This window comes from Exophiala oligosperma, assembly GCF_000835515.1.
Source record: "Exophiala oligosperma strain CBS 72588 unplaced genomic scaffold supercont1.34, whole genome shotgun sequence".
NCBI classification, from domain to species: domain Eukaryota; kingdom Fungi; phylum Ascomycota; class Eurotiomycetes; order Chaetothyriales; family Herpotrichiellaceae; genus Exophiala; species Exophiala oligosperma.
In genome coordinates this window covers 25,584-36,989 of record NW_015622851.1, presented here as the reverse complement: position 1 = coordinate 36,989, position 11,406 = coordinate 25,584, and the positions used below count along the sequence as shown (strand labels likewise).

The window sequence follows — 11,406 nt, the reverse complement described above, 5'->3', positions numbered from 1 at the left end:
AGCTTCGGTCCGTCTACGTGGCCTTGGCCGGGGAGCTGAGGGGAACAGGTCACTGGTATACCTGTCAGAACGGCCACCCTTTTACCATCGGCGAATGCGTGATGCCTATGGAGGAAGCCAGGTGCCCGGAGTGCAACGCTCCGATCGGCGGGCAGAATCATCAAGCCGTGGAAGGCGTGAGTCACGCCACGGAGATTGAGGCTATTGCAACAGGTGTTGAGAGGTTGGGGTTTTAGGTGAAGCTGTTTTATCTTGAGTAGTTTAGATTTTACAAGACGCGAACTCTGGCGCGAGGCGGTTGAAATGTTTATCTTATTAGATGCGTGACCACCTGTGAGGTTAAAAAGTAGTGCGCTGGCAAAACAACTTATATAGTTCTATTATACGGGTCTATCCACTGTCACGAAAAAGAAAGAAAGATCCATTCGATGCGGACATTCGAGGTACAAAGATCAAGACACGGTCCCATGAATCTTGAGGGCATGGTTCTGAAGGTGCATTTTATGTTGGAGCGTCATGTCGCAGACCCGGCAGTGACTGCTGTCGCCGGCCTGCAGCTTAGACAGGTGTTTACGCCGGAAGTGCTTGCTCAGATCGCCCGAGGTATAGAACTCCCGAACAAGATCTTCGATATGAGGATCATCTAGCGAAAGGAAAATTGCCTTGCCAACGCAGAGGAAGCATCTCCGCGGCCTCTCCTTCACGCTGCGGACGAAGACCGACATCGTGGCGGCACGTACGAGGTTATCGGCTGGTGGATCAGGACTAGGGCAGCGACGAGCCGGCACCGTCGACGTTGCAAGTCTCCGGGGGACGGTACATCCTTCCTCGACAACGCAATATGCGACGACAGCATCGACGGCGTGATTCCTCCGCCGGTACTGCCCGTCGAGATCGGTTACGGCCGGGGCCGCGAGAGCTTCTACTAATCGCTTTTGTGCTGGTCGCTGGGGACGGCATGACGTGTGCGCTGTAGGTTTGGCAAACCCAAGGCCCTTGAGTTGGCGTTCAATATCGTCCACGGCTTGCTCGGCCGTCCAGTCGTCCCGAATTTTTTGCTTAAGCTCCCTCTTCAACCGCTGCTTCTCGTTCCGCAACAGACGGCGGGCCTCCTTGTACTGTTGGGATCCCCGACGGAACGCCTGGAGGCCTCGCGTAAGACGCCGAATCAGCGGATGGCTGTTGACTGAAGCAGCCTGCTCGGGTGTAAGATCAATCGGTCGGCGCTTGCTAATGGAGTGGCCGACACTGCAGGATTGCTTGACGAGCGCATGCTGTGACTTTGTGCCCTTCAGGATGCTGAAAAGATCCTTGTCCAACTCGCGCCCGAGGTAGTGCCTTTGGAGCGGGACCGAGTTGGCATGGTCCATCGCAAGGTTGCGAAGAGCCTCACTGACGTCGGCTGTAATAGGCAAAAGTCAGCTTGGGGTGTAGAAGATGCGGAAACAAAACGCACGGCTTGATGTCCACTCATTGGCAGCATTGTAGCGTAGATTGTACGGGATGGTTGGAATTTCCAATCCCAGTATTTCACCGATCCGTCTTATCCACGCCGCCATCATCGCATAGGATATGGCTTGGTTGTCGGATATATCGTAACCCGTCAATGTCTGGACAGCTCGGCGGAACACGTAAATGCCGTTCAGATCCTCCCTCAGCGGCAACAACATCTCCAGCTCGCCAGGGTGGATATCCAGGTTATCTAAGTGGTGCGGCGAGGTGAGGCTGGGGGCGCGGAATGCTCGGTGGCGGAACAAGATGCCTAGGAGGAAGACGTGGGGGCTGAGGAGTAAGGATTCATCGAATAGTGTCTCGGGTAGCGGGTAGGTCTTTCTAAGGGAAGGCATTAGCATCCTCTCTGTCACGGGGCTATCATAAACGTACGCATCCTTCTCGCCGAGGTATGTTTTGGTGAACGCCAAGGTAAACTTGATCAAAAGGTTATGCGGCCCGCCCTCCGGATCCCGCGACAGCACGACCAGGATGTCTGCGAAGCGGAGCCGTAAGATCGACGTTGGGCGAGCACCGGCCGGAGCAAGCAGGAGGAGGAAGAGCACGGCGAGGATCCGTAACTCGCCAAGCTTGAATGACTTCTTTGTCGTGCTCAACGTGGTCTCGATTTGCTGTTTTAGGTTGTCAACTGTCATACAGCGGTTGGCTCGCCTCTGGTCGCTCAGCCCATGCTTCTTCGCCAGTGCCCTGAGGACCTACAGAAGTTAGAAAGGATTGCCGCCGGGAGCCGGGAGGAAGAGGTACCTTGTGCATGCTGCGATTCAACTTGGGGTCGATCTTGTCGCTCACAGCTCTCTCAACAACAAGTCGAAAGATCTTCCAGTAGGTACCTAAAGAGCTCTTCTTTTTCGTCCCGCGCAGCTTCCTGCCGTCCTTATTGACTTTCTGGTTCAGCTTCCAGTCGAAGAAGTTGTAGAGCAGGCGGATCGAGAGGGACCCAAAACATTGTTGGGGTTCGCGCTGGAGGACATTGCAGTACCTATGAGTGGGGTTATCAGCCAGTGGAAATAGCAAACGAAGAGATCATGGGCTTCATACGAGCGCCACTGCTCCTCCACAGTATCCAAGAGCAAGTTCGTCCCCGAACTGTAATCCTCGCAGTCGAAGGCGCTCTCGTTGAATTCCTCCACCGCCCGCTGGTAGTATTCTGGGGGGTGGACATTCCCACCGAAGAGCTGCATCTGATCCTCGACGTCGATCTCCGCGTCGAGATCGTCATCGACGTCCAGGTCCTCAACGGTCGTCGCGTCGCTGTCCGAGACGCCTTCGAAATTGTCAAGCTCGAACAGTTCGTCGTCATCGTCGGGAGAGAACGAGGCGTCTGAATCGGCCGGATCGGTTAGACAGCGCTGATGTCTCGACATGCTGGAGGGAGCGCGGGACGCGCAAAGGAGGTGCTAGACGGAGGAAGCGCAAAGTGTAGGTGCGAGGGCTGAGCCAAGACGGTATGTCGAGGTGATCGATCACCCGAAGCGTATGGAAAAGGAGCCCCCGGCCGCACACTGCGAGTGCGACAGGTCGCCTTTTGAGGGCAAGCGCCAGACCCATGGTGGGAGCCATTTTTGGCTCTTGGTGAAACAGGAAACCAAGAATCGGGAATGCGGACAGTGTAGTTTTGGAGGCAGATTCTGGGACCCCTGGAGGGACTGAGAGCCCTCCGCAGGTACGTCGCGGTACATGCAAGGGTGGGCACGAAATCACGTGGCCTAGTGGTCTGCCAATGTCGGTTAAAGCAGCGACGGATTGTTGGCGAGTCTGCCTCCCAACCCGGCGGCAGAACCTACCAAAATCGGCGGCCAATTCGCCGACTCATAGTTTGACCAGCATACGCTACGTAACATTCAGCGGCGGCGCCATTTAGCGACCTACACAAAGCGTCGATTTTAACGGTATCCATTTCGGCTTTTACTGACCAGATAATCGATCTCACGGGCGACTTCTCGATGAATAGGCTGGTACCTTGCGGCATGAAGAAGTGGCAAGATGGGCACCATGAATCGGCAATCAACCCCGTCTTTGCGTCGGAAAAAAAGTCCGTATGTCGACGGCTGAGAGGCTCATCATGTCACTCGGTACTTGATCGTTATTTGGCATAGGGCGAGTGTGACGTCGACGTGTGGCTTGTTATTTCACTATGCAGCCGAAACGACAGACAATAAACGCAACGAATGATCTATGTGACACAAAAGTAGCCGTTATGGTTTTTCTGATCCGCTTCGAGCCACATAACATCTACAAAGACATGAAGGAAATCGTCGAAACTAGCCGGAGGTTTCAAGAGACCGTGCAAGCCAATCTAGGCCTCTCCTTTATTGAAAAGAAGTACGTCAAGTTAATATCTACCCTATCTCAAGTCCAATACTACCTTTTCAGTAGCTACAATGACCGTAGCAACTACACTCCTTATCGTATGCTGTCAAGTCCTTGAAATATTCTTCAAAGCTATCATCATAGAGCTTGAGTGTCACAGAGCTCGACCTGAGTTGATTCCAACCGCACGAGGACATGGTGGCGCTATCACTAGGATCAGTGGCCGAAACACCCGCAGACACGGCCTAAAATTGGATTTGCTGGCTTTGACTAGATGGCATTGTCGCCTTCTCGGTTCTCTCTTGCGCATTTAAGTCAATATCTCGCGCTGGTCTCGCCAAATTCGATCGCCAGTGATGCTTGTTGACTGGATCTTTTTAGTAGACATTAACCTCGAAGAACTTATTGTGAGCATCGCACTTAAAGTTCTTATAACTAGATTCCATCTATCAGGCAGCGAGCTGAGAGTGGCACTTGATATACTCACGTGTTGAGTTTCTGGAAGTTGGCTCGGATGAGTTCGTCTTCATCAACTTCAACGAATCTGTTGTCAGTAGCCCCTTGGGAGACGAAGTATCTCTTCGCCTCCAGTGGCCCGTAGTTCACTTGACGTACTAGCTGTATGGCATATGACCAAGTGACAGCGTCTGTGTCCGCGGCGTGACCTACTGCAGAGGCCTTCGGGAAAGCAGCCCATGCCAGAAAGGCCGTAAACTTGCTCTCGTGAGAGAGATGTTATAGACGATAGGGCATAATTGAAGCGCAACAAAATATTGGGGAGTCCATGTCTGATTTCTTGTTTAATCACTGCGTAATGCAGCTAAAGCATTTACAGAACGAGATTTTAGACTAAACAATTTATGTGATGGCATGGTCGGGTGTGAACTTTATACACTCGATATAAGGCAGTAAAGCATCACACGTGTCTGATCTTCGTCTACCTAGCCATCGTATTTCCATTGGCTGGATTTGGCTTTATGCAGCTAGGAACGCCACGCAAGATTTTGTGGCATACCCGCATAACACAACCAATCATCACCTCCTATTTGGTGCAGCGGTGAGCGTCCCATACCTGGCCCGGAGGAGAGATCAAACTTCTCTACGTGTATATAAATACGCGTGCTCCTGCCTGTGCAATCGAGCTTTCTGCCTCTTTTTTCTGTCACGGTTTATCCAAGCGGACTTCCCGCACGCACTCTTTGCCGTCAACCAATCCTCTCCTTCAAGCTTTGCTTCCGTTGTATTGCATGGTTATATTTTGTCCACCTTTTGTCCCGTCAGGTTCTCGTTAATCCCCAAATTTTCTCGTAGCGAGACTCTTTCATTTCTGATCAGGAATCAGAAGGACCGCTAGGAGCCAACTCGCATCTTCTAGAACAGACTCATCTATATCCTTTCGTGGTTCCCAGTTGGATCACTTCCGGCAGCAACGGCCCGCTTCCAGAATACGAACATGAAACTCCTACGGGTCTCCAAGAACCTGCTGGACAGGATGAAAAATTTCATGAGCAGCAACGGCAAGCACGTCATATCGAAAACGAGCACTCAGCCGGCCTAAATGCCCCACGCTCTATAGCTACATCGACCCTATTCTTTTGTCTTGTATGCGAGGGAGCTTTTACCAGTCAAAAGTCATTGACGTGAGTGCTCCTGACAAGGCCATATGCTCATTTGATACTAACTAAGAGGTAAAGTCGCCACCTCCTGCACCATTATCGTCCATTGAAATGCACTACAGCGGGCTGCAGTAATTCATTTGCTCTATGGACGGATCTTCAAGCCCACATCAATGCAGTCCACACCCTAGCACCATAGCAACAAAGATGGTTCTGCAAAGTTTCAGGATGTAAGGTCAAATTGGCAATAGAGGGCACAACACATAAAGACAGCTTGACACGGCATATGAGAACCCAACATGGGCGGTGAAAAGCTCGAATAGCTAGAGAGCATGAATTCACTCATTATCGCTGAGGAAGTAATTCCAGAGAGTCATGTGCGGAGCGACCAAATTTTAAGTAGAACGTCGCTGACGTTTGTCGATATAAGCTATTTCTAATTCTCATTCTGATACTAGCTTAGACAACTTTTTTGGTGCTGTTGAAGCGGAGCCGGTTGGCAGCGGTTCTATCGACTTGAATTCCAGGCCTGCAAGTCAGAACCAGCACGGTGCTGATGGACTTGATTGCCGATTGTAAAGGGTCGAGATTTTTCCCCAACATCGAATGTTGTCGCCGAATGACCTGCTTGATTTCGATCGTACGTCTCGCAAGGCGCAATCGCAAGAGGGTGGAAAGCTCCAAACCATGGCCCTGATAGGATGCGAAGTCTCAAGTTACCAGGCCCGGCCACATATCGCAACACTAGAAGGGCATAGTTACATAGTCGATCTAAAAATGTTTAATGCATGCACCAGGGCCGCAGTGTTAGCTGCGATGGTCGAGGCGGATTGCTGAGGAAACCTGGATTGCATGATTCTACGGCACGTCATTCGAAGTATAAAAAGTGCGTGTCGGCCGTCCTAGAAATTATGTTTTCCTTCTCCTATCCTCACACATTATTCACGATCTTCATCGCTCTTTTGGTTTCTTGAACCTAGCCACTTTCTCGGAGCGATTTTTAAAAAAAAATGGCACAAGCACTGCCTACTTCGTCTGGCCCACCGGGTGAAGATGCTTCGTCTAACTTCCTTAGTAAACTACAGCAGGCCTACGATAAGGGGTTCCAAGACGGTTTGAAGTGCTCACAGGAAGCAATAGCACCTCCTTGGCCTTCATTCTCCTTCGCAACATCCACTGAGCAGGGTATTAGGGCAATGAACAATTACGCTCAACCCATGGCATCCCCTTGGCCTTTATTCTCATTCGCAACATCAAGTGAGCATGGTAGCAGCTCAACGGACAACTACACTCAACCCACATCGTCGATCTGGACAAATAGCGGTTTGATACCACACCTCCAGAGCCAGCCCGAGATTGAGCTTGCTTCGCAGGGCATCGACCTTGACGCATGGTTGTCGCTCAACCCCAGAGCACCAGCTGCAAACATAGGCGGTAGTGAACTGCCTAGTCACTCATCAGCGGAACTCCCATCAAATGTGCACCCTGAAGGCCACGTCATCGTGCCTCGGACTGAAAGTGAGACAGCGAGGGACCAAGGCCCGTCATTCAAGGAGCCATCCAGTATCCTCTTAGCTACATATGCATCGCCAAATATCGGAATAGAGTCACCGGAAGAACAATACCTTGAAAATATCAACGTCAAGAGTTACTCTCCTTTACTTGATCAACGCAAGGAACTTGATCAGAACGAAGGAGACAACCTTGCAAGTCTAATAGAGAAGGACCACGACAAGGTGCTGAACAATACGCCTTGTAACACATTTCCTGTGAAATTGCCCTAAGCTGGATCGAGATTGAAACCCGACAAGGAGGGCTCGAACGACAAAACATCAGCGGGAACGTCCATCGAACCATATGATGCGAACTAAAGCCAGCCGACAAACCGGGCAGCAGATACTAACGCGAACTTTAGGAGTCGGAAGAAGAAACCCAGGTTTTGTCAGAACCTACCAATACAAGATGAGACGAGAAAGCCGTTACTTCATATAGAGTCTCAATTCATAACCTCTAGAAGCGAGAAACACTTCGAACGTCACTTAGGTTCTACGAGAAGTCAAATAGCTGAGCCGAGAGACTACTCAACTTCAATCCGGGAAACAGATTCTCCAATAAGTTATTCAACAACGCGGTCGACATGAAACTTATTTAAAGAGTCAACGGTTTGAGAAGAGTGAACCCTTTCGGGTGGGCAGTGGAGGCTCATCTGACTGCAGAACTACATTAGATCGCACACTCCAACTCGGCTGATATTGTCGTGCGAGTGAACATAGGGCAATTTTATCAGTTCCGAATTCGGGTCTTAATTGAGCTATTTTTATTGTTACGTGCTACAATTAATGGAAGAAGAGCAATAAAGCACAACCGTGTTGCATTGTTTTGACGATTGATGAAGAAAGAAACAGGTAGAGACAGAGTAATAGATGGCTTGTTTAGTCAATCAGCATCGTCACCATATGACTCACTACTACACTTTCATTCCCATGAAATTCACAAAATAAAAACTTGAACGGACAGTAGAAAGCTAGATATGTGAGGCTGAATTTGGCTGTGCCCAGGGCTGCAGCATTAAGCAATACTGCTTTTCCGAATTTTACTTTGCGGTAGCTACACATGTCTGAGCGTGCGGTCGTACTTCTGCAGACTATATCTACCTTAATTTGTCCACTGTATGTTACGTACTAGACAGCTGTTGAGGTTAGACTACGTAAAACTGATGACTCGGGTATTATGGCTCAGAAGTGTTATTTGGGCTCTACAACCCTGTTCTCCCTACACAAAACAAAACTGACGCCAAACGCACGGACTCTGACGGAATTCATCACTATGTCGTTCTTGGCCTACCCGTTCCCTGCGAGGTACAAGTTCTACCAAAAGCGCCGCCTGTGTGCATAGCCAGCAAAGGAGATATAGTGGTAATCAAGATGCTTCGCGGCTACGGTGCTGAACGCGGTATCGACGAGAATAAAACCGCTCAGGCCTGTAGTCTTGCCGCAGGCCTATCAGATGTTGTTGTTCTTCTCGAGCGACCGCGTGCTAAAACATGCAATGTTACTTTTGATCGGTTCGTCGAAAAGTCAAAAACCTTGCAGGCTGTGGATGACCTTGTTCGATTCGCCACCTGAGGGACCCGGAGAGCTAGTTGCAAGGTAATCTTCGATAATGGCCTCAGCGTGAGATAGATTAGTGAAAGCTGGATCTATGGTATTTCCGTGCGGTTTCGTCAGGAAGTTGACTGCATCCTCGCGATGTCAACTAGCTGCCCCTCAATAAAGTGAGTTTGCTCCTTTTGGAGATACGTAAGCACCTCTAATATGACAACATATTGCGGGCTTGGTACTTTCTAGCCCAAACTCGAGCGTGATACCTCAGTATGTGGTGGAGTATGGTAGTTTATAGTGGAAGCGCTATTTAACAGACAACAGGACATATTCAAAATTCAGGTAAACTATATATACTACCCATCTATCACGGTGACCATCAAGCAACTAATGTTCTTCAAGCGCCATGGCTCATACAAGATCAAACTCTCAGGCGAATACGAATCAGCCATCACAGCAAAGCCAAACTCAGCCGGCTAGCACCCACAGAAGAACTAGGTCCCAATCCCAGGGAGGACTCCAAAAAGACACCAATTCCGCCAAGGCGAAAACAGACTCTACAAAAGTAGGTTTAACTCGTGCGTTGATCGCACAGGCCCAAGGGAAACAGGTGGAGGAGCAAGTAAATGAAACTAGCGGCCCCAGCCCTCCCGATCTTATGCCGATCGATGAACTCGATGAAGGCAGTGCGACAATTGGTTATGGCAGCCGTCCCAACAGAACAGAGCCCACATGCTCGGCTGACGGAAAAACCCTCCACAAAGAAGACGAGGCCGCACCTACCGACCGTCGGTCAAACCATGTAGACGATGGTTCAGCAGCCTTAGAGAAAATGAAATCCGTCGTAGAAGCTCAAAGAGCAAAGCGAGACAGGGTTACACAGGATCTCACGGGTGTAAAAAGATTGTTTGAAAATGGCGACCACAGTAAAGAATCAGAGTACCAAACGCTTTGCGAACAATACGAGGACCAGAAAAGAGTTCTAGCCTCTGCTGAACGCGAATATGATGAGTTGCTCTTGAATCACGCTGAATCCTCTCATGCCAGTGCGAGCCGTATAGACTCTCCTAGACCGACAGATATATACGCAGTACCGGACGACGACAAGGGCCTAAATCCAAGCAACGGTACATTTGAGATGCAATTCAAGCATTGCGGCGGTGTTGTGTATGATGCTTACCGGTATGGACCTAAGGGGCAAGAGCGTTTTGAGATCAGAGGCGGTAAAAAAGGAGGTCGGCCAGAAATACCGTATGGCGACAGGCCGGACATGCCTAAGATTCCTCTAAGGGCTGAAAATATCGAGAAGATTATATGGATGACCTTTAAAAAGATGACTCCCGAGGAGACCATATGTTATGAAAACTGGAAAACGAATGCTGGCAGGATGGCGCGTCCCGTCCACAGATTTTTTGTTCGTTGGCCTACGGAGGACGGCGGTGTCCATTCGTGGGAGAAAAGAACAACTGTGGAGAAGCACTGGAAAAATTATGCCGAAGGAGAGAAGAGGGCCAAGAAAACTTTGACTGTCAAAAGTCCAGTAAGAATGGGCGACATTGAGGTTTTGAAACCTGGTGAGACAATATCAAAGCTCGACTACGTGGCAATCACGACTGCGTGTCAACAGTACCAGAGACATGTGAATTGGGCCAAGCAGCAGAGTGCTGCGCGCCGACCTGGCTTGGAAAGAGGGAAAGCGTTGAAAGTAGAAGACGAGGAGTTCTAGGGCTCTTTGTTCTGGAGATTTTATGCAATGGTCTTTGAGCTTTCTGTATTGTAATGTTTTACATGTACTATAGTCCTATATTTAGGAGAATTAGATAGTTCTCATCATCCTTGCTTATAGCACTTAATAGCCTTGCGCCCCACCCTATTATAAAAGCTGCGTCATAAAGGCCAAGCGAGACCATTAGGTATGACTATTTACTGACGCGCCGGCATTAAATTTAAGATCCATCATATTCCAACTACCAAAGCGAGGACTAGCGCTCTTATTGCCCCTGTAGATGACCTTTTGGCTAACAGGGATGCGAGCGAGGACTTTGATGAGTCCTGGCGTGATTCTCAGGCCAAAAGAATGCTGAACGAACCCTCTTAGTACGGAGTATATTACCACCCATGAGACCAACCATAGTGAGGCATGTGGAGGTGGAGAAACGAGATACATTCGTGTAGAAAATCATCGCTCTCGTGACTACCGTGGCCGTCAACGATAAGTAATAGCTGCTGTGGCTTCTCTGGCGTTATTATAGGGATTAAGACCTCTTTGAGCGATAGTAGGCCGGAGACGTGATTTGCCAAGTCCGTTGCTATGTCTACTTGTGTGCATCCCGCCGATTTCTTCAGTCATCTGTAGCCAATTAAATGTACGGGATAATGTACAAAGAACAACTGTCGCACGGCGCATCATTTATCACCACACGGCAAATGGTCGTGGCTGCTATTCTACCCCTGAACAACACACAAAACATCCCACTTTCCTTATCAGGCATAGCGATAGCCTCAAAATACGGCCTCAACCCAAAACAAAAACCACCAAGCAGTCGCGAGCAAGGCGTCTGTCGACTTTCGCACGCACGATTTATTCTTCCCATATAGACCATTATTCTTCCCAGCCGAACCAGGTGCGAAACGGCCTCCTCTTCCATTGACCTTCCAGCTCTACCTGCTCCGCGTTGGGCATGCTGCGTCTCAGTAAGCCAATCACAGTGTCACCCTAAATACTGAAGAATCGCCGACACGCAGAGTTAATGGACACGGACTGTTGGCATATGGCCACCTCGCTGAACGGTGACGCCGACCTACCCTTTAGATGTGGCATGCCCGTGGATGGACCCATTTACGTGCGGCAACGACGTCGGAGGCCT

At 49.8% G+C, this 11,406-nt stretch overlaps 3 protein-coding genes across 3 annotated transcripts; 2 read left to right on the top strand and 1 right to left on the bottom strand.

The window, feature by feature from the left end:
- Nucleotides 1-301: 301 nt before the first annotated feature.
- PV06_11472 (uncharacterized protein) lies at nucleotides 302-3,143 on the bottom strand. Its single transcript, XM_016413157.1, has 5 exons — nucleotides 2,551-3,143; nucleotides 2,257-2,491; nucleotides 1,885-2,207; nucleotides 1,457-1,833; nucleotides 302-1,402 (listed from the first exon to the last, which is right to left on the bottom strand). Exons 1-5 carry the CDS (start codon nucleotides 2,874-2,876, stop codon nucleotides 453-455), a joined length of 2,211 nt encoding a protein of 736 aa, XP_016256467.1. The 5' UTR covers nucleotides 2,877-3,143; the 3' UTR covers nucleotides 302-452.
- A 3,305-nt stretch (nucleotides 3,144-6,448) lies between these two features.
- PV06_11471 (uncharacterized protein) lies at nucleotides 6,449-7,222 on the top strand (the record flags this gene model as incomplete). Its single annotated transcript, XM_016413156.1, has 1 exon — nucleotides 6,449-7,222. One exon carries the CDS (start codon nucleotides 6,449-6,451, stop codon nucleotides 7,220-7,222), a length of 774 nt encoding a protein of 257 aa, XP_016256466.1.
- Nucleotides 7,223-8,945: 1,723 nt separating this feature from the next.
- On the top strand, nucleotides 8,946-10,265 carry PV06_11470 (uncharacterized protein; the record flags this gene model as incomplete). The annotated part of the gene is made up of 1 exon (XM_016413155.1): nucleotides 8,946-10,265. The coding sequence occupies one exon, from the start codon at nucleotides 8,946-8,948 to the stop codon at nucleotides 10,263-10,265; it is 1,320 nt and encodes a 439-aa protein (XP_016256465.1).
- Between the last annotated feature and the right edge of the window lie 1,141 nt (nucleotides 10,266-11,406).